The following is a 23,818-nucleotide window of genomic DNA, read 5'->3' on the forward strand; positions in this document are numbered from 1 at the left end:
TTTTCAGGTGAACAATCCGTTTAAGCTCGTCGTGGTTATTTTAGAGCAAGGAATAGGAAGTAAAGCTCCCTGTCTCGTCTAAATGTAATTTCCTGCTGCAGTGAATGTATGTCTGCTTGTATGAAGTGTGTGTGGTTTAATGATGGCATGTTGGAGCGTCCTCTGCGCTATGTGACCCTCTGTTTTAATCAATCAAAGTGAATCACAAGACCATGACAGTTAGACAAGAGGAAAACAGTGACGGAAAAAGAGAGTACAGTAGAAAACGCAAGAGAGTAGGATACAAATCAGACAGTGGATTGCAAAGGAGGAATCATTATCAAGGTAGAGTGCACTGAGCTAACAGGGATAAGATGGATTAGCCGGCCGTGAGCTGAGCTGCATCGATCCTCCATCGAACTCTCTGACTTGTTTACACGCTGGCTGCTCTGAGCTACAGAGCTGAAGACACAAACGCCTGTGAGACTGCGACTACCTTCACACTTACCCACGGCCATTCAAGCATTATAAAGTTAATCCGTCCTAATAGGGAAAAGAGAGAGAGAGAAATAGTGTGCTTGGTGTCGCAGTGTAGGAGTAAAATGGAGGGATAAAATGAAACCGTGGTTTCATTTTAGAAGCTTAGCGCTGTGTTTTTGGTTCGAGAAACTGATAACTTGTACAGACAGTCACGGATGATGAGGTCATGCTTTGTGCCACGTGTAAACCCAGTCATAATCATCCTTCATAAATTGCCAGGGGAAAGAGAAGAATCTTTCCAAACAGTGCATTGTTTTGGGAAATACTGGCATGATAGCTATTTGTTGAAATACTTTTGGGTACCATGTAAATCCAATGGTATAAGAACATAGGTGTGTAGTGATATTTTTTGCAATACCAGTGATACATTTTAATTTCATTGAACAAAAGCTGATAAGTGGGTTGCTTTAAAAAAATTAATACACAGCCATTTTTCTTATCCATTTACCCACAAAACTATTCAAACGAGATTTCCTGTCCAAATTATCGTTTTTTAGGAAATGGAATAAACAGTGTACTTTTTGAATGATTAAATACGGTGTTTTCAAAGTTGACAAGCACTTTTTGATACTTTTTATTGGTTCAATATTTGCAAAAACCAGTGACAAACACAAAGGGGGACTAATTACTATGATTTATCGTAAAAAAGATTCTTAATTTTGATATTTTTGTAACCTGCATCAAAATGCATGTACTGTATGCATGAATGCAAAAATATTCTTTTGAAATAGCTAATATTATAAATACTGATACAGTCACCAAATTTTCATGCATTCCTATTAAAGTACCATCTGATAGCATCACTCCATCACGATACCGCCACATTGCTTTCTAGCATAGGGAAAATTAAAGAAAAAAAAATCCTCAGATAAGCGTCAGAGTGAATGAAACAGTGGAGGATGAAATGTTGTGTTGAAAGAGCAAGGACTGTTTGTGTGTGACCTTTAGCCTCCAGTCTACTGTTAGCAGTGTCAACATTGTAAACAATCTCACTTTATGCTGGAGGCAGGCTTAGAGGAAAAAAATAAATAAGAGAGAGACAGAATCAGCAGGAGAAAGAAGAAAACCTAGAAGGAGAGACGTCGGGAAGAAAGATTTGAGAAGAATGAGGGGGTCACGGGGGGAGGGAGGCAGGTGCAGGGGGACTGACTGTAATAGCATTGTGCTGAAAACAGCAAGATGTTTATATTGATGTATTTATCCGAAATGCTTTATAATGCACTCAAGTTATTTTTTTTGTGCTTGCGTTCCCTGGGAATCAAACCCATGACCTTGGCATTGCAAGCATCATGCTGTTCCAAAACAAACCCTGACTTTTAGCTGTGCATTTTCACATCGAATGCCTCTTTATCATCCTCTCGCCCTCCCTTACACTTAAAACTCTCTCTAACTTTAGCTTTCCTCTTTCAGAGCTGAGATTTAAACGGACCAATGGCTCTTGCTATCTTTACCCAACACACACCCGCACAGACTGCGGCCACAATAGAGGGGCCTCATGTAAGCGGACCTCATAAGATCGCCAGCGGTGTGCGTTTCCCCCTGTTTTCACGGGACCGGTTCGACAAGACTCCTCTTATTGTATTTCACCATGGAGACGTGAAACGCTACGATAACGTCCTCCTTTAATCCTATCGGATTAACAGCGTATCATTTGATTACATTTTTGGCACAACTCACTCATGGGTGAAGCTGTTAATATATGCATTGCAGATGTAATTATACACAGTCATTTAACGTTTATCACTCCACCCACAATAACCTCATTTCCATGCTAATTTTTAAATCATTTCCTCATTTTTCCCGTTCTCACTAACCCAGGAACGGGAAAAGAAAACCATACCGGTTTAACTCTACACCGGCTGACAGGAAAGCAGACCCGAGGATGTGCAGTCAAACATCAGTAGCCTTAGGGATTGCAGACACTTTACTCCCTCCCTCTCTGTGTTTCTCTCTCTCTGTCTCTTTCTTTCCTGCCAAACCGAAGCTCATTAGAGGAAAAGAGATTCCTGACTAAATAGAATGGGGCTGCTGCCAGACTGAGTGAAAGATGAGGGTGAGAGTAGGAGAGAGAGGAAAAGTATGTTGTAGTGAGGGATAATACTTTTTAGCTATTGTTTGGAGGTCCTGGAGTCACTTTAGCATTTTTGCACGTTGAGTAACTGTAATTGGACCATAACAAAATGACCAAGCATTGAAATACATTCTTCTCTATCTGTGGATACACATAACTTTTTAACTCTTCCCCCAGATGCTAATTGAAAACTAACGAAAGCACGTGCAAGTTTTTGCTCATGAATATTTAATGGGGCAAGCAACATTAGGTGAGCATTGACTCGGTGTTGACTACAGTTGCTAACCTTTACCTTTTAATTATAAATAAGAAATGATGCTTAACCCAATGTTCACAAAGATAAATAATAGGTGGGGCAGTGACATTTTGTTTTAGTTTACATATAAGCCATAATGTAAAGAGCGTAATTTTAAGTTAACCACAATTTCCACAATTTAAAGCCGTTTCCTATTTTAACTCTCGTCTATGTTTACTTACTCTTATGTGTATAGAGCTTGTGTGCCGGCAGCCCCCCCGCCAATCCCCCTCCAAAAGTCAAACTTAGTATTGTCCAGCTAATAAAGCACCTGAGTGTGAGAAATGTGGAGCTTAAGAAGGGAAGGAAAGAGAGGGAACAAGCAGACAAAAGAAGTGTTGATACTATGAACTGAAGTCAGGAGACTTGTATTAAGACTGACCAGGGGACCGGGAGACGGGAAATGTTTTGTGTGTGGCCTTGTTTGGGAGCAGAACTTCATCTGAACTTGAATTAAAGCTTATAATGATCAGTACACGAGGTCACAAAGCCAGAGAAAAAGTGGAAAAAATGTATCAGCTGGTAAAATCTCTATATTATCCTAAATGTTTCTTTTAGACAACAAAGAGATAAAGAAGCGACTATAAAAAGAAATTATAATGTGTCTCTTTTGGAATTCCAAATGAAATTACAACAATGTCTCATAGTTGCCTGATAGCCCACTGAAGATATCTGTATTTCAACAACTATGTAATTGTAGTTTCTATTGAAAAAAAATGTATTTAGACAAAATTATGAAGTGAGCGAGCAAATGGTACAGTAACTGACAAATGTGCCGTGTAATGAGTTCAAATTTATTTGCATCCCTCAAAAACGTACAGTATTTCCAGAAATAAAGCTCTGTTGACTTTGTGTCATTTCGGCCTGAATAACCGATTTTCGTGTGGTTATCTACACCCAAAACACAATGTGTCTGCTCGACAGTGGTGTAACTTTGTTTTGAAAAGTGGAGGGGACATAGATGACAATAACATTACTTATAAAAAATTAATTGTTTCCAATAACTCGTTGGGAATATTTACCATATATTGTATTGCCTAGTGGGCGGTCCGTCCATTGGCTACTCTGCTTTTCGACTCCAGCTCTTAGAGTCATTCGGCTGTTGCTGTGCATTACATTTTAAAACAGTGTATTCCAATGAATAAAAATGTCACTTGTTCATTGGTTTTACGTATTTTTTGTGCTTGAACACTGGATGCACAAGCAAGCACCGCGAGTGCAGATGAGGCCCGCATTTCGTACTGCTCACGTTCTTCTGCCTATGCTGCTCAATATGAATAAATATGACTTATTCTGTAATCATCCCTCAGAGAAAACTATGCGGCAAAGAGAGAAGGTTGAGAGAGATATTGGGTGGATGACTGAATTGGAGGGAAAGGGAGAGAGGGCAGTGCTCACCGTCCTAACCCTTTTAGCGAGATTAATTCGAGCCGTAATGTCTCTCTCACACGGTCCTACTATTTATCTTCTGACTCGGCTTTCTCTCCCTTTTTCCTTATCCTTCTATCTCAGTAATGAGCTTGAGTGGTGCGGCAGAGGTGCCCGTGTGTCCTCTGCATTGTGTGTGGAGCAGCTGCGATGTTAAAACACACAAACTGTGTGTGAGCTCTTCTACAGTAACTGTCAACGCTAATACATATAGCTACCCACCCTACCACCCACCCAACCGCTTCATTCTCTCCCTCCCCACTTCTGTCACTCACTTATTTGTTGTGTTGCTGCCTGCTTCCATTTTTATTCATTTCTTTCTCTTTTTCTCTCTCTCTCTCTCTCTCCCCTCTCTCTCTCTGAGTTCTATTTAATTCACTTCGTTTTTAGATATCCATTACTGGTTGTTGCACCATTAACTGTCATCTACAGAGGCTGATTGCTCTGCCAGACAATGCATATATCTGGCTCCTGTTATAGGGGCTCAAAAGCAAACACGGGGAAATACAGAGGGGCACTAAATTTCAGCATTTAGATTCTCCTTCCATTTAGACATCTCGGTCTCTTTTTATATTTGACCATTTTTGTAGCCATCCATCTTTCAGTTTCAGAACGTCTCTCAGATTTAACCGCCCAACCCCCAGCGTACATCATCTCCCCAAAATTCATTTTCACATTCAGCTGGAGTTAGAAACGAGGGGCTGGTAATTGCTCTGCCTGGGGGCTGGTGAGGTAAGAGGGAGAGAGAGTTGTCCCTCAGCATTAAATATTAACTCAGTTTTTCATCTCTGCCTCTTTGCTGACATCCCCTAATAAAAATCCAATCTCTTTATTTTTGTCAATGCCATGTGAGTTTCATTCCGGTCCCTTAGAGGCAATTTCAAATTGGGTTTCCTGGAACACGCAATTTGAAACTTTTGAGATGGACCCTAAAATTGTCTTCGGTCACTCTTACGGGCTACTTAATGATCTGTGATTCAATTTGGTGATATATATTGATAATTTAAGCAAACAAATATGCCTCTACATTTAGTCTTGTAATGCAAGCTCACGTATCAAAGACAGGAGCAAATAGAGCATTTTCCTCTTTGAGGAATTCAAAGTAGCTTAAAAATAACTAAAAAAGAATAAAACATCAACCGTTGGTGCTGCAGAGGATATATTTTGTCTAAATAATTTATTCAAAATTTGCTGCCAGCTTAGACAAAACGTACCAGCTAACTAACTAGACTATAAATTATACATGCAGACCAGCACATCAGATAACTTTTAAAATGCCTGCAACATTGATGTAATGTAGGTATATGAAGTGCATGCTTAATAAACACATCTTTTATTAATTCCTAAATCTTAAAGATCACCGTAAAGCAATGTACAAGTTCTCCATGTAAACACAGTTGCCAACGTCTCTTTCTGTATCTCTCATGCTGTGTGTGATAGTTACTTTAGCCCTCAGACAGAATTGCTTTGACTCATGACCCTGTTGTCAGGACAACTGCAATATCAAAGCAGAAAGTTGGCCGTACAAAAGACATAGAGAGAACTGATCTTGTAGCCCACTTCACACAATTTAAAGTCTGACATTGTTTACCTATTACGAGAACTAGAATTTACACATCTTAGTATATCATTTGGAAAAAGATTGAGAGCATTAAGCTGTTTGTAGTAAACCAAAAATAACCGAGAGAGGTCAATAGAGAAGGGAGTTTTATTTAACATAAGCACGCAGAAAAGTTCGTTTTATTGCATAAATAAATACTTGTAAATGACTTAATGTTAAACAATCAACTGCATGCCTAAATCATAAAAGCATGACTGCAAATATATACCCAAGTGTCATTTGCAGCAGGTCTGTTATCCCAAAATGAAAACAGAGAGGCACAGAAAGATGCATGAGATGAAGGAATGCACTGCTTAGTGGGAGCCAAAAGATAAATCCACACGCTTGTTTGATGTGCTGCTTTAGCAGAAGACTCTTTGGCAAAGCACACAACCTGTACGTTCAGCCTGAAGTCAGCTGAGCATAAATGCTTACGTTTAATATCCAAACTTCAGTCTGATGTGAGTGAAGTTATAAGAGCGATGTGACTGACACTCAAGCCAAACAAAAGTTTTATGCTTGAAACAGGACAGTAATATTTGCCAGTGGTAAAGATATTAAAGATATATTCATAAAAACAAGTTGATCTTTCAAAATTTTGCTTTCAAGTCAAATTACCTGGTTTGGATGTTTTTAAACATTAAATGATAAATAAATACTGATTTTGAAAATAACTAAAAATGCAGTTTGTGTGTGCGCACGTGAGTGTGTGTCTAGCTAACACAAACCTGTATCACACAGTTCAAAACCGTACGAAGATAAAAAAGTAAAAGAAAAGGCATCTAGAGTCATGATCACTCAGTTTGAATTAATATCACTTTGTCGGAACAACAACAAAGGTGAACAACAGCAAAGGTGAAATGTCTGCTTTTATTGTGTTGAATTAATGTTTTGCTAGGTTGCAACTTATTTTTGGACACATTTCACTTTCCAGTTTGCCATTTCATCTTTTTTGTCTCCTTTTGGAAGTTTTCTGTGTCATATAGTTACCCAACCCCAGTTTCAGTTCTTCCTCAGTTCCCTCCAAATCTGTCTGTCTGTCATTTTCTGCTCAGTCCGATCTTGTGACTAAGAGGGGGTGTGCCAGTGTGTGTGTGTGTGTGAGCCAGCAGCTGCTGTTGGTGCTCTTGTCTTGCACCTGTTCTTGTCTCATCACAGCAGTGATGACTGATTCAGGCCTTACATGGATTCATCATGCCCTGTCTGCCCCCCACACTCACAGTGTGCCAGCTTATATCTACTGATTGGTCGTTTTGTATTTGGCAGCTTATTTGAAGACTTCAGGAAGTGAAGTTCTACATGTTCTTAGTTTATAAGTGTTTTATGACTATTCTCATTCCATTTTATAGCTGGTAAATTCGCATGACCATATCTGTAAACTTGTGATGGGTCTGTTGCTGTCTGGCCTGGTTTTTGTTGTGTGTTGTCAACTGTTAACAGTGAAGCAGTGTTGATACTGTTCCCTCCCACTCACTGCTATTACCCCCCAAGGCAGTCCTGGTACCCTGTTGCCATAGCAATAATATTCAGCGCAACATCACCACTGAAAATTAAAGACCTCCATAAACATCGGCAAGGTTAACACTTTGTGTGTTTACGTAAGTGTGGGTGGATGTTCAATTCACATTGTTACTTGCATGTTGTTTTTGCATAAATAGTATGCAAATGCCATATTTGAGTTAGTTACTGAATAAATTATAATATCTAGTCCTATTTGACTAAAAGATTTTACTTGCCTACAATTATAAATGCAGGTAGACCAGAACATGTCAAAGGATTTGGTTTCAGTGGATTTAACTTTTTAAAGGTGGAAGATTAAGGAGGATCTGTTGACAGAACTGCAAAATATAACATATATAACATGTGTCTTCAGAGGTGTATAAAGACCTTACATTATGAAGGGTTATGTTTTTATTACCTTAGAATGAGCTATATCTATCTACATTCACCGCGGGTCACCTTGCATGGAATTCACCATGTTGTTTCTACAATAGCCCTAAAAAGACAAACTGCTCGACACGTTTTGTACACGTTTCGTAAATACGTCATCTCCTTTGGCAAAGAAGTGAAAATGTGACGTCATCTTAGTTCTGTGTCAGCCACCGTAGGGCTTTGAAAGGGGGGTTAAGCGGTGGAGTGTGCCCTTGGTTGCAATTCATTTCATACACTGGACCTTTAAGGAGGAAGGTGATGGGACATCATTACATTTCATCTTGGTTTTGGTGCTGCAGTAGATTCAGTAGATTTCAGTAGATGCAGTTCTCAGGATTTAATAAAGATGCTCGGCAGTGCTGACCCACTGTCACTGTCAGTTAGAGAGACAAGTTCGTCTGTACAGTGTCTTCAGCATCCTGTTCAGAATGTTATTTTGAGGAGTGCAGATAATAAATGTGACGAATAGTATGAAAGGTCATATTTTATTGTGAAAAATAAAGGAAAGTGGTCAAGTGAATATCGAAAGCAGAGCAGTGAAACTTTACTTCACCGGTTACGACACAATCTGTTCATCTTTATTTTACAGCACAGTCTGTGAGCTGGTATGTGTATGTTTATAATTCCATATGTTTACTATGATTAAGATCACCCACAGGGCTCTTTTAAAAGTCTGTTTAATCCTGTTTGCAACCACACACGCATGTGCGCACACACACACACACTGAGTATATTCACATGCACTTATAAGCACAGACAATTAAATACACTCCCATAATTCATGAACTTTGTGGAGCATCCAAACACACCCCATTTAACTTGACTGTTTCACTTTCTAACCGTATTCTAACATACCTATAGATTTGCATATCTGCATATTATCAGGTTATCACCCATTAGCTAAATGTGTTTCTACTGCTTCGCCACTGTGTTAATAAGAGTCAAGTGCTTTGTAAATGAACAAAAAAGCTTTTACAATTATTATCTTTTTTTTACACGTTTTATATGCTCGGAGGACTCCGTGGCTTCTTTTGTTTGAGCCCTCATAGGACGGGCAGCTTATGTACCCTTGGCCGAGTGTTAATGGAAAATTGAGTTTACACTAAAGCTGTGGGCCATGAGGGAGCGATCATCCCCCTCGCCTGTCAGACCTTGTGTGTGTGTCTGAGTAAGCAAGTGTACAGTATGTCCTCTCAGTGGAAAGATACTGTATACACACCATTCATCTGTATAATACATCAAGTCCCTCTGTGTGTGCAGGTGATGCCACCAGCCAGCAAATTAATGAAAGGAGGTTAGAAAATGCAGGAGGGAGGGAAATTATACTGCAGGTTTAAAAATGGTGTAAAAAGATCTTAAAGAGACAGTGCACCCAAAAATCTCAAGATTAAGGGATTTTTTAAAGGTGAAAAAGAAGAATGAGCACAGAATAGAAAAGAGTGAAACAATGAAAGACAATGAGAGTGGAAGTAAAAAGGCAGCCAGCTCTTCCTTCAACAGCCGTTTTCTGTGTGTATGAGTGTGAAGGATAGCATCCAGCTTACAATTGGGTCAGAACTTCAATGGGAGTGTACGACAGCAGGCTTTGACTGTGGCAGCTCTCCATCTCTCTGAAATGCCTTACGCTGTTTTGAGTTGTCTGAACTCAGTATGGCAGCGGTTCATGAATACTAAATGTAAGAGTGTGTGTGTGTACAGTGTTCTCTCAGTGTGACTGTCTGTCGATGTGTCTGCTGCTCACAGTCAGAACGTCTCCTGTCCATCTGCTTCTTCATTCGCTCTCTCTTTCTTTAAACCCGATTATCTTTCCCTTTGCGACAAGCACTCGCTATTGCTCGCACACGCGTGCCCTTGACCGTGCCCCACCCGGCCCCTGCTGAGGTGGAGATTGAACAAGGAGCCACTAATTGCACCTTAATTGCCCCTCTGTCTGTCCAGCTGCTCCCCTAGGCAGAAAAAAGCCGAAAAATAGTATTGATCAGACAAATCGAGTGTCTTGAGTTAGAATCGGGATGGGAGCTTTTAACAGATGCATTAAAGGTTTACTCTCATGCAAAGTCAGGCAGATTGCAGTTCCAGACTTTCAAGGGCTGTAGTTGTGCGATAGAAGGTAGGAAGAATCCTAGGTGTGCAAAATGCAGTTATAGATTATAGAATTATTACAGTAGATACGGTGGTCTCTGTGCAACCATTTTATGTGTTGTGATATTTTATTTCTCATTAAATCTCTGACCCATGATGATACATGACTTTTGTTATACTGTATGTTTTTGTGTCCACTGATTGATTCACAATGCCTGTCTACTGGGTTTACAATACACCTCTTATAATTATATAAGATAAACAGCTGTGGAAAAATTAAGACCATTTCAAGTTTTCATGTTCAGCATTTGTAGATGGATTGTGGTCATTCCAGTCCAGTGTCTGTTTCAAGAAAATCAAACCTCAGGAGAGAAAAAGTCATTCAACAGCAATGTGAAAGACTGACAGCATGACGAGACACATCAAATATAATATTTAAACTTTTCCTAAATACATGTACAATTATTACAGTTATATTGCATGAACTTGTTTTCATGGCCGCATTTAAGGTCTGAAAAAATACAGAGCATCTATTCTGTCATTTTGACCTGTTTCTCTTATTTGCATTTTCTGCAAGTAAATGCAAAGAGAAATAATATTTATATTTAGAAATATGGGAGAAATATTGTTCCCCGAATGAAACAAAAACAACCCTTGTACCTATAAACACATCAGAAAAATTATTTTGATATGGTCTCCTTAATTTTCCACAACTGTATATAGGATATATAAGACCTATATACTGTATAGATAATATACCATATGGTTTTGCAACAATAATAATTAAATATAAAAGATAAATGATTCTTAAAACAGGTTGTCTCTTCCCAGACTGACACTATCGATTGAGTCATAACTTTACACATCACATAGGAGAAGTATGTCCAGGAGAAAGAGATATATGTTCTGTGCATGTCCACACATATTAACCTTTGATCCCACATTGAGGTCTTTAATGCATTCACTGTCAATCACAAGGGGAATGTCACAACCCCACACTGACCTCCACACTTTCACACAAACCTTTCAATTAGTCTTTATTATGAATACTCAAATATTTTAAGTGGAAATCAAGAGAAATAATTTCCATAACACATTCTGGTGTGTTTTGTCCATTATTAGCCCTTTTTTAATTGTGCATACAATCATAAGTTTGGCTAACAGTGTTGTGCTAGACGGCTGTCGCCACACTTGTTTGTTATTCCACCTCCACTGGGATGTGAATCCAGACCGACAGAGATCTGTCTGTGCGTGAGTGGGTGATTCAGAGGGGAAATTAAAAACCTGAAAGCAGGAATTACCTGAAACGTTATTAGCCTGACTGAAGCACTGTCGATGTGTGCGCTGTGTGATGTGAACAGACACTCTACTGCCTGTAAATGTCCAGGGTGAAGAATTAATCTGCTTAACATCCACTCTGATTTGTTTCTTTAAACCTCTCTTAATTTTTTTATCTTCATTTGTGCTCCATTCAATATTGCAACAATTGATTTTCTTTAGTGAACTAGGCAGGTTTTAGCTCCGCTCGTGTAGTCTGTGGGATCATGGCTCTCATGAGCTGTTTGTTTGGGTTCTGCGCTTTAGTGGGAGTCATGAGAATCTGCTGGAGCGAGTGTTTATGTTTGGACGTGTGTGTTGTCAGATGGAGGAATCTCAGGAAGAGGGCGGATCCTGAAAGAGATTATTGTCTGTTTGGATGCCTCACAGCTCCTGTGATCTGTAATGAAGGAGGGCCCAAGGGTACTGTGGACACAAAGCCATAACTCATGTTACAGTACTACAACAAACGGAAGGGGATTTATTTTATTTTCATTTGGGTATGGTGTAGCTTGGGAGCGTAGACTTGATTCTTAATAACAAAAATATTGGAACTTCATAATTTTGCTGCAAATGCATCTTTTGCTTTAAATTCCTTACCCAGGTTTAATTCTGCTAAAGAGCAGTGTGTTAAACACATAATAATTTTTCTTAATTCTCCTGGTTACCACACTGTTCCCCCATAACACAGTTCTGCTGTCCTAATTTTATAAAACCATGGGGTTATCTATAATCTCTCTCCTTCTTCTTGCACCTGGATATGTGCAGCTGGCCTTCATGTTTTGAGGCTGCAGGAACACAATGGTTGTTTGAGAGTCACAGCGTGTGTATCATTTCTCCCCACGTGGGGCTGAGGCTGGTGTGGGGAGGCAAAATTGTTACGGGTGTTGGTCACTGATGCCTATTTCTTCTTAAAACACATGCCATTTTTAGAAAACATTTAGCATTTCTATCAAATATTTAATGTTTCCTTTCCTCTCTTGCTCATTTTACAGTGTGTTTGGCTGCAGTCACGGTCAATGTGATCCCAAAGGTGGAGGTGATAAAAGGAGACGAAGTCAAGCTGCCCTGCACATACACCACTTCTGAACCTGCCTCCTCTCTTGCGGTCCAGTGGTTCATTGTGAGTACTTATTTTTAACCATAGTGACAAAAATCCAACATTTGATTTACTCATGTATTATGTACTTGCCACTTTTTTTAGGAGAATGCAGGTGTAAGGAAGCAAATAGCGTACTGGCATTCCCAAGGTGATACTGGCATTGATGCCAGCACATCGTTGGCAGATCGGTTAGCCCTGGGAAGTGACAAGTCCCTCACCATTGCCCCTGTCACAGTGGAAGATGATAGGACCTTTTACTGCCAAGTTACTGGAGGGGCTGTGGGAACCTCTGAGGCTGAAACCGTGGTCAAAGTTTTCTGTAAGTACGGCTGAAAATGAATTCAGAAGTAGAGATCTCAGATAGAGACATGGCATTAAAAGGAACAGTTCCCCAAAAATGAAAATTCTATCTTCATTTACTCTCCATCAAGTTGTTCCAAATCTGTATAAATGTCTTTGTTCTGATGAAATCAGATAAAGATATTTGGAAGAAGGCTTGTAACCAAACAGTTCTTGGCCACCCTTGAGTAGGAAACATTGATTGATACATTTCTTTGTTCTGTTCAACACAAGATATTTTGAAATATGTAGGAAAGCAAACAGTTCTGGGGCACTTTTGACTACCGTTGTCATTTTTCAGACTATAGTAGTCAATGGTGTCCAAGATCTGTTTGGTTATAAGCATTCTTCCAAATATATTTCTATGTGTTTGTTAGAACAAAGACATTTATGCAGATTTTGAACAACTTGAGGGTGAGTAAATGATGACAGAATTTTCATTTTCGGGTGAACTATCCCTTTAAGCCTCCAGTGTTTTCATTGTTTCATCAAATCTGGCTCCAATTATCCACAATCATGTTAATTTCAGGTTTATATGGATTCCTGTTTATATCTACACCTAATCTAACACAGATTCCTTATGTATTCCTTAAGAAATATTTTATTAGTATTCAAACTGTACATTTATACAGCAAGCAGAGCTGCAAATCCTTGTTTATCAAAGTCATTTTTAGTTTAGTATTTTAATTTGTATATGTGTCTATGCCAAATTAGCATATACTTAATAGGACATATGGCCAGTCACTTTAACCCCTATTCATTTGCCCTGGTTTGTGTTCATAAGTTGCCCTAGGTCAATTATGGCCGTAAAGATTGCATTTGACACTATTGATTAATAGAGTCAGTGCACTTGTCATGTTTGATGGATGTCATTTAAAGGGCTAGGATAGCTTTATGCGCATTAAACACAGTGCTAATGATTACTGACCTCACAGCAGAGTACCCTGCCCTTGCATATTACTGATCCCAGACCAGCTGCAATGAGACATATGCTAAAATTCCAGCCAATGTTAACATATCAGGGATGGCCTGAGAGATCCAGAGTTTACAAACAAACCTTATTTTTTATAAATGAGGTCCATACAAACATGTATTTAATATGTCAGTGTACTTTCAATTGCCTGTAATTGGTCTGCATCAAGTGATATAGAATTTTCAGCCCCCTGCTCAGTAAATCATTATTTCTTTAACCCCTTTTCCCCAGCTGTGTGCGATGAGGTCACTTCATGAAAAACTGTGGCAACTGTGCATAGGGGGTCGTGAGCTGCGTGTACATCTGTGCATGTGTGTGTGCGTGTGTGTGTGTGCGTGTGTGTGTGTGTGTGTGTGTGTGTGTGTGTGTGTGTGTGTGTGCATATATAGAGAGAGTAACAGAACAGGCTCTTTGTTCCTTATAGAGAGAGAGAGAGAGCTGTAATGGCTGTAATAATTGTGAATGAGTGCACTGGGACCTGAAAACAATAGCATCTCCTCCCAGGAGACAATACTACTGCCTGCCTCATACCTAATGGCTTCACAAGTCCTCATTTTGAGAGAGAGAAACATCTATCTCCATACAATTCACTTTTATTCTGCTTTTGTTTTAAGAGAGATTTGGGGATTTAGAGAGATAATCTGGTCTCTATGGGGGACAATTGGTAAAATGAACAGAAGAATCTGAAAATCTTTATTCATATCTCAGTTGTTTTACTAGAGACATAAAGAGAGACTGAATTTAGACTTTTGCTTGAAAAAGATCGAAACATTCCCCATCAAGTTCTTTGAAATTTGAAATAAAAAAAATGTTAGACAAAATTACAGAAGATGACACACAAATGATACATACAGTAACTGAGAACTACATTAGCTCTCTTGGGCTATGGAAAGCAATAAAAAAAAGGGGAAAAATGACAAAGTGAGAGAGTAAGTTGGAGCTTTAGGAAGGATGGGTGTTAATGTTATTAAAATGCTGTTTATTTTTGTAGCAGGTGACAGCCTGGGAGCAGTGATATGATGATCTTGTGTGTGAATATGAAACTGTTTCAGAGATAAATCAGAGAAAGTCATAGTGTAAATGTCCTGATATATACACTTACTAAATTCCCATTTTCCTTCTTAATTATTAAGACTTGCCAGTTTCAGTGGGTGCACTGCATGCCTGTTACGTGACAGTCTTTAATTTATATAGGAAATCAAATATTGAGCTTAACTTGGTTTAAACTATTAATACAAATGAACTGGTAGTAATGCCCTTCTCCTTCCTCTCACAGATCCGCCAGAGAAGCCGGTGATATCTGGCAATAATCAGGCCATCACTGTCAGTCATGACTCTGTCTCCTCATCCGAGGTGAATCTCTGAATTTTTAGCTGCAAATGGTAAATGTCGTATGTGTCAGTTTCATGTATAGTTTATAGAAGGTAATCAGCTCTGTGGCGTTTGTGTTGTTGTCTACTTAGGTTGGTAAATGTACCAGCAGGAACGCTCACCCTAAACCTCGTATTATCTGGTTCAAGGATGGCACACCTCTGCCTGAAGTGAAGGACCAAAAGGAAAGTAAGTGTTCAATTTTAATGGATCAGTTATTATTGAAGAGCTTGTTTGCAAAAACAGGTTGAGCCTTTTTGTTATTTCAAAAATCATGTTTTTTCATAGTGTAGTTCCAAGTTCAAATCAAACAGCAGTTAGTTTTTTACTAAGTAGTAATGACATTAAAAAAACATGATTAGTTCTTATGAATCGCTCTCTGCACATTAAATTAAAAACAATAAGGTATTTTTCTGTCCCACCAACTGTTGAATTGCTTTTTACAGTCACAGTTTTCAAACAGGGGGTCTGTGGACAGACAAACAACCAGAAGAAAATCTGTAAATCTGAAAACTCTCTAATCTTCTCTCTCTCTCTCTCCTTCAGAAACATTTATGATACCTAGTGTAGTGAAGGAAGCCTCAGGTCTGACCTCTGTGACCAGCACACTGTTTATGCGACCAGAAAAAGCAGATGCTAAATCAGTCTTCCACTGCACTGTTGAGTACAGCATGCCAAACAACCAGATCAGAGAGAACAGCTCGGAAACATTCAGCCTCTCGTTGCTCTGTGAGTCACACACACACCTGCACACACTCCAGGTGAATAAAACTTCATGAAGCCCCCCTTAACCTGGAAATCATCATCCTGTTCTCTCCTCCAATCAGATCCATCAGAAAACGTGTTCTTTAAACTGATGAATCAAGGGCCAATCAAAGAGGGGGATAATGTGCATATGATCTGTGAGACTGATGGTAACCCTCAGCCAGAGTTTGACATTCATCGAGAGGTGAGACCATCCATCTATTCTACATTACAACCAAATTGATTTGCGATTGCCCATTGGATCACGTTGACCCTTAACACTCGCTCACTTACTCATTAGCTCCCTACTACGTTCAAAAAAATGCCAGCGACAGCAGGAAAGTTGGTGCTGAAGAACGTGACTCGCAACGATGCTGGGACCTATAAATGTGAAGCTCACGACTTTGATGCTGAGGATGAACTTGTCAAGAGTTTGAGCTTTTCTGTGCATTGTGAGTATCAATTCCACACACCATGGCAGTGGGAACTAGTTGTTGACCACCAATATCCATGACAGCTACATTTGACAGCTTCCATGTGAATTTTTCCTGCACTCCTTAGACACGTTCACTTACCAGTCAATGCTTGTTTCATTCTGTTAGATCTTGACCTCGTGGAAGTGGATCCAAAAGAGCCTTTGTTTCCTTCTCAGGGAGATGCTGTGGAGCTTCAATGTAAGACCAAATCCTCAGACGAATACACCCTGCAGTGGAAGAAGGCAAGTAAAAAAAAAAAATTCTCAGATGCTTTGTTTTATCTTGGTCACGTTGTTTTCTGTAAATCTTTACGTTCCTTTAATTTCACTTTGTACATATTTATTTTAGGACTCAAAGGTGCTTTCGCAGAATGGTGTGTTAAGTCTTCAGTCAGTGTCCCTCTCTGACGCTGGTGTGTATTTATGTGTGGGATCTGTACCCTCTGTGCCAGGCCTCAAAAAACAAGCCAATGTCACCCTTACCGTACAAGGTACCACTTGCACTCACAGATACACTTAAACACAGTTAAACATGCATCTCACCAATACAGGTTGTTAAGAAACATACATGTGGCAAAATAAGACATTTCTGAACCCAAAGTGCAGTTACAAACTGTCTTTAATATAAACTATAAAAATTACGCTATCAGGATGTGAAGAGATGTTTTAACAGCATAACAAAAAGATTTCTGGAAAGATTCGCCTACACTGCCCTTTAACTATGGGACATTAGTTCAATTAATATAAAAGCACAACCTTACTTACAACCCACAAGCAACAACTACCAATCAAGTTTCTGAGGAAATGAGATTTGTTTCGTTCAAGACTCAATTCTTTGTTAAATAAGAAAAAAACAGTCATGGTTCTATTGAGAGTTAACTTTAGTATAAACTGCTGAACACTAAGTTATTTTGACATTTTATTTTTGGCAGTGTATGACATGTACTGTATTAACTCTGGGCAGGGTCCATATTTATTTCACCTGGAAAACTTTCTTTCCATATTTGCTTTCCTGTGTTTGTTCTTTAGGGTTAATGGCATTTGTAGTGTTCATGGGTGGAGTTCAACTTCATTTTCCTAGTTTCAGAATTTACGAGCATGAGAGGATGCTCTGCACTATAACATACAGACACCATTCTTTATGTTCTCCCCTAGGGCCAGGCATATGTAATGATGTCATTGCTACTGCTGATGTAAAATTGTGTAAATGATGTGAAAATGAAAGAACTGGAGTTTAAAATGACCTGGTTTGGAGTTTAATGTATCATGTAACATTCGCTTCTAGGCTGACCAAATGTGGCCATTGAATCGAACTGTGTGCTTTTCTTTTGCTCTCTCTCTCTTTCCCTCTGGTTCTCTCATTCTCTCTTTTTCACTTTCTATTCTCGAAGGTAAACCCGAGATTGATACTCCAGTGGATGTTTTCATTGGTAAGGAGGGAGGAATAATCACTCTCAACTGCTCTGCTCTCGGTCATCCCGCTCCACAGTTCACCTGGACACCCTCTGGCAAAGTGGTGTGTGACTGTGTGTTGACATGTCTAAATTGGCCCGAATCTATATTCATTGTGCACTAAAAAATATTTTACATGTGTGTTTAGTCAGTAACAGTTTTGGGAAATAGGGTGATCAGCAGAGTCACGCTTGAAGCCACACCTGCAGTCCTGAAGGATGGCGTCACGTGCCAAGCATTAAACACACATGGAACGGACAGCAAGAAGTTCATGGTTTCCATCAAATCCGGTTAGCACCTATTCTTTGTACATGCATACTGCATACTTCCTGCATATTGCACATTTTGGCAATAGTAGTAGGTCACAAAGATATTTGAAGCATATAGAAATGTATGTAGCATACTACATGTAATCCAAGTCCATTCAACTTCTGCAGAGTTTGATGCCAAATATGTTTTTTTCTCTCAACATACCCTTATTTAAAGTAAACGATGATTTAATTCAAACACTTACCTGCAACATTGTCTAAATCCCACTACTTTCATTACATCTTCGCAGAGCCAGTGACAGACGCAGATCGCAATGCGGCTAACCGAGGTAGACACTTGTCCCAGCTCTCTCTGCTCCTCCTCTCCCTCTCAGGACTCTTTCTTGAATATACGCCATGATCTAGTTCTCCAGCTCCGCGCATTGTATATTATACCGTTACCAAACACTGTTTATATTGTATATTGTATTATGTACGTGACCTTTGTATGATGTCCGTCCTATATTTTGTGGATGCTGCACCTTTCACTTTCCCTCGTGTGGGACAATAAAGGATTCTGTTCTATTTTACTTTCCTCTCTTTCCTTCCTCTCTATGTCTGAGGTGTCTGTGTCTTAAAACTCTCCTCCTTTCCTTCCATCCTCGAGCGTGTGGTGAGGTGTTTAGCTCGTAGCATCACTCTTGTGTGTGTGTGTGTGTGTGTGTGTGTGTGTGTATGTGTGTGTGCGTGTGTATGTCTACATTGAGCACTTGCTATAAAAAATAAATTCTAATCGGTAATAAGATTTAAACATCCCATGGCCTTACACAAGATAAATGTACTTAAGAAGCATTGGATACATACTAAAACGTACCCAGCTCACAGAGATATCTAATTTTATACATCTTACAAAATTCTGGGGGGGTTGTGCTTAAAATAAGAAAGTAATCATTCTGGCAAAGACAAATATACTTTACTTATTCTCTAAAATGTTGTAGGTCTCGAAAGTATATTTATCTTGATTTAAAAAGGGTTCAGAATTTTTTCCTGGAAAACAATAAATGTAAATGAGTTAATGGGGAAGGTTTGTGTTTGTGTACTGTTCAATGGGACTCAACTTTCTTTTTCCCATAATGCTGCTTGAAGGAAACCCCGTGTTTAAAACAGGTCTGTATAACCCCTCCTGCTATTTCTGTTGTCCAGTTTGTGTGTGTGTGAATGAAAGATCTATTTAATCTTTCCTTTGCTTACAGCTGTGAGGAAGGGCATGAGGCTGTGTATTTTGATTCTCGTGTCATGACCTTATTTATCACACTGTTGGTTTTGCATTCACTGTCAACCGAAGAACAATTGTTGGAACAACTTATTGTTCTGATTTGCTTCCTCCCCACCCCCTGACTATGCCTAACGGTCCACCCTTTCTTGACCCCTTCCACCCGAGTCGATCGCCCGTTACACCTATTAACCTCCATCCTTGTTTTTCAACATCTCACCTGTGTTCTTCTCATTCTCTCCCGCTCGCCATATACCCTCCCTCACGCTCTTGCTTTCCTCAGCTGATAGACAACAGGCGGGTTCGAGCGCGGTCGTGATCGCTGTGGTGGTGTGCGTTCTGCTGCTGCTTCTGCTGGTGGCTGGACTCTTCTTCCTCAATAAGAAAGGCAAGCTGAGCTGCGGAAAGAAGAACAAGAAGGATGTGTAAGTAGTAAGCTGACATTTAAATGCCATGTTTTACAGCACAGTCATGTATTGACCTGAGGTCCCATGTCTTTTAGGGCATCTGGGGACATGAAAGGTGGCATCGTTGTGGAGATGAAATCTGGTGAAAAAGGCAATGAGGAGTCTGGTCTGCTAAACAAACCCAATGCAGATCAGGTGAGGCATCACATACAGTTACAGTAACGTGTCGGACATGGTTATTTTATTTTACTTATCTTATAAAGGAATATAAAAACATTACAAATAAATCATAAAATGAAGCATTTACCAAATTTGTTAAAACTAAAATTAACATAAAAAATAAAAATAAAAATCGGATTTAAAACATTAATAAAACTAAATAAAACAAAAAAAACAAACTGTAATAATTCTTGACATGACAAACACAGTCCTGTGATTAACTCTTAGTTGACAGCTAAACATGTTAGAACTTTGTATGACATATCACTCATTGCTCCCTGAACTCTTTGTAAGTCGCTTTGGATAAAAGCGTCTGCTAAATGACTAAATGTAAATGTAAACTTTCCAAGGAAAGACCAAGAAACATTTAGGGCATTCCAATGTTATGCTTATGACATTTTTGGTCAAAACGTAAAATATAAAATCTAAGACAATATAAGTCTTGCCAATAAATTGAATAATTTGTTTATATTTTACTAAACTCCTGTTGACAGAGTCTAGAAATCAGGAAAATATCAGTCTAAACACGAGTTTACTATTTTAAAATATAGAAAATATTTACGTTTTACGATTGTGACCAAAAAGGATTGAAGTTTTTAAAAACCTAATATCTAGAAACAATATGATGGCTATTAACACTAGCTTAGTCTAGATTTACTAACGTGTCCTAAAAGCAACTTCATTAATCACGTTTACCCATTCACAGTCTTAAAGAAAGAAGAACACAGCAGGATTGCAAGAGGAGGTGAAGTGATGGAATTGGAACACAGTTTTTACTTTCATATGCATCAGGCCAGATGGAGAAGAGAGAAGATAAATTCATTTTAGCTGTACAGTTTTCATTTGGGCGGGTTGGGGTGGGGTATGGGTATGGGTACGGTAGGAGGGGCAATGATGTTACACTGAGGGTGTGTTTCAATTTGGAGGAGGTAGGGGCAATAAATGTAAATCTGTCATTATTTTGATAAGGCACCTAGTGTGTCAAGATTTTGTTATCAGGTCAGTTGTGAATGTCTGGGCAGTAGATATCTAGCACCAAAAAACACCAGGTCAGTGCTAAGCAAGCAGTGTCAATTTACTTATATACCCCAAAACAAAGACAAGAAAGTCACTAGACACGTAATGCAATTCTTTTTCATACTGTGCTGCACCCTGGTCTGTAAACATGATGCAGGCTAAGATAGCTACCCCTGCATTTACCAACTGCACTGAACTATATTTTTATTTTGAGTCCTTCACATACCTGTATACATTACATGGCTTTATTCAGACATTATCTGCTTTGGTCATGATGTGCATGGAACATGTTGATATGCTATTAACATACACACTGTCCAACTGTTCGCATAAGCTCTGCCATTCGTATTCGTTCCATATTCACATTCTTGCCCTTAAATGTTTTAGGTCATGCCTTAAATAGCACGCTCATTGCTGTTCTAATGTACTACACCTTTAAGAATCGAGCTAAAGCCAAAAGGCAGGAAGTGAAGAGAAATTCAGAATTCAAACAGAAAGCACATGAAACCATTTATCAGAATTCACAGTCATTCAGCTTGAGTCTGAGATGCTTGTTGTTTTGGAAATACTTCAGAGTTAAAGAACTGAATCAGCTCATTTCCTCTGTCCTGCCCTGGATTCCATTCTACAGCCCGAACATGTTCAAAGACTTCTGTAATTATTAAGCATGAGCTACTGGGAGGACAGGTCAGGGTTATCCTGTAAGTTAAAAATGACAGACACACATTAGAAATGGCTCCCGATTGGGCTTAGAGTTTATTCGTTTATATTCCTACTTGTGCTTTCCATTTGTATTATCGAATTTTTGAAAGTAATAAAAAATTATCCGCATATTGAGCACAAGTCAAAGCAAGTGGGTTTCCGGCATACTTTACTATTTGTCTTTTTCCCCAGCACCTTTATCTACATAAGGTCATTGTATTCAAATGATGCATAAACAACTTAAGCCTTTCTTAAAGTTGACCGAGGTTAATACAATAAAACCCCAAGAGTTTCATAAGCAAACAATGACCGGAAGAGGAAGGAGACAAAGAAGAACAGCTTGTCACATTTGGGGGATAGGGCCGGAATTTCGTTTTACTGTTGTTACTGAGTGATCAGCTTTTGTTATTTATCATTTTTATTCATAACCACTTTCATTTTGCTTTAATTTCTTTTTTTAAACCAAATATATATGATTGAAGACATGCTGTAAAAATGATTTCTGTTTACTTGTATATGATGATTTCAGGTTTGTTTGTTTTGCATCTGTATGTATGTTTTTTCCTTAGTGAAAGCAGGCTTTGTTCACATGAGGCACAGCTGGACGACTCTAGAATCACTATGTTGTTGAAAGACCCTGTCATTTTTACCCAGTTCCTACTGATAAGTTGCGAGCCTTGTCATTTTCCTCAAATAACAAGTTCTTGAAGTTGGTCCACTGCATGTCAGAACAGCAAACTGTACGGACGATATTTTAACAGTTTACTCAATGACTACAAAAACATGCACCATTCTTCACTGAAACAACAAACCAGTGATTCTAGACTCTCTGACTGGCATCATGGATGCAGATTAACTACATTTGGGTAAGAGCATAGAAAAGAACTAAGCAGACATGGTCATGGGCTAGAAGTTGGGATGGGATTTGGTTTGGGTATAACACTGTTATTTTTTTACCTACTGAGACTTTTGTGTAGTGGAGAGTGTTCTAATGAATTGGTAAGTATTCATTGTCCAATAGATACATCTCTGGGAATCATCTTGTGGGAAAGGGAAACTCCCATTTTAAACACTGGAAAGATATACAGTATATAATGGTAATTTGTAAAGTCCTCTGTGTCAGACTTGTAGGCTTTATTTCAATCTTAATGTTTCGGAGATAATTTACTCATGTACATATTTCTAAATGTAGCCATGGGTGTGCTTTACCGTTATGGGCAATACATTCATACCAATGTGTCTGAGCACTCAAAATACTAAAAGAGTTTTTTTTACTAAGGGGGAATATGTATGTGTTAACTACTGATCAGTTTCTTGTATTTGTGTACCAATTGAACCGGTCTTGTAAGAAAGAACATATGATGTCATAGCTTGTCATACAGATTGCTAAAATTGTTTATGCCCTCCAGGTATACTGTATATTTTGTGGTACGCATTTGTGAACTTTGTAGCTTGTCTTCTGATTGGAACTGTGTAGAATTTATACTGCCAAAAAAAGAAATTCCAAAATATGTGTCTCCTGTTTTATGTTATATCAAATAATTGATTTTAAATCTTCATTTCTATTGAGTTTCCTTTCTTGTTCACTAATAATGCAGATGTATGAGGCTGAAAAATATAACGGTCAGGTAAGTGTATGGTGCATGATTTTGTTAATCATTAAACTATGCAAAAAACCCCTTAAGGTATTTCCACATGTAAAGACAGCATTACCTTTGGGGATAGGTTTTACACACTTCCGTAATTGAAAGACATTTTACTATGATCATTACAATATGTAATCTGATAGGCGTGGGGTTTGGATATTCCATCTCTGTGGGAGTAAACCGGCATATTCAGTGATATACTTTAGGCTATGGGAAGTGTGCTCATGATTTTATTGCTTAAAGTTACTCAGACCCCATCTGCACTGCACACAAGTCACTACTCAAACATTCAAATCGTGTTTTTAGCTAAAAACTGTCATTTGAGGGTAATTTACTGTTTTATGGTTTTGACGGTTGGGTGTAAAATAACATGAAAAACTAAAATATATTAACATATGACAGAATACTACAGTTTTTCTTTTACAGTGTATGATAGAAAGCCTATAGGCTTTTTTGTAAGAAAACCTTTTGAAATATACAGTATCCCACCACATGTCAACACAAGCAGGCTGGCCACTTAAATTCATGGCACCCAAGGCAAATTATAAGGTAAATGCAAATTTTTGGTTGCCCCCCTCAGACAACGGTCCCAAATAGCATATACAG

The 23,818-nt window shown here is 38.8% G+C and overlaps 1 protein-coding gene across 1 annotated transcript in view; it reads left to right on the forward strand.

Moving 5' to 3' along the window:
• The window catches only part of bcam (basal cell adhesion molecule (Lutheran blood group)), a 37,841-nt gene extending 14,712 nt beyond the window's left edge, over nt 1-23,129 (forward strand). Inside the window, exons 2-16 of the mRNA XM_079469191.1 lie at nt 12,240-12,367; nt 12,449-12,665; nt 14,935-15,011; nt 15,122-15,218; nt 15,576-15,758; nt 15,857-15,978; nt 16,075-16,225; nt 16,376-16,491; nt 16,598-16,739; nt 17,640-17,764; nt 17,849-17,990; nt 18,260-18,298; nt 19,505-19,646; nt 19,724-19,823; nt 20,554-23,129. Coding sequence (XP_079325317.1) covers nt 12,240-12,367; nt 12,449-12,665; nt 14,935-15,011; nt 15,122-15,218; nt 15,576-15,758; nt 15,857-15,978; nt 16,075-16,225; nt 16,376-16,491; nt 16,598-16,739; nt 17,640-17,764; nt 17,849-17,990; nt 18,260-18,298; nt 19,505-19,646; nt 19,724-19,823; nt 20,554-20,559 — 1,787 coding nt within the window. The 3' untranslated portion in view covers nt 20,560-23,129. The remainder of the gene's footprint in view (nt 1-12,239; nt 12,368-12,448; nt 12,666-14,934; nt 15,012-15,121; nt 15,219-15,575; nt 15,759-15,856; nt 15,979-16,074; nt 16,226-16,375; nt 16,492-16,597; nt 16,740-17,639; nt 17,765-17,848; nt 17,991-18,259; nt 18,299-19,504; nt 19,647-19,723; nt 19,824-20,553) is intronic.
• The last annotated feature ends 689 nt before the right edge of the window (nt 23,130-23,818 follow it).

Source organism: Barbatula barbatula (assembly GCF_947034865.1).
Source record: "Barbatula barbatula genome assembly, chromosome: 12".
NCBI classification, from domain to species: Eukaryota; Metazoa; Chordata; class Actinopteri; order Cypriniformes; family Nemacheilidae; genus Barbatula; species Barbatula barbatula.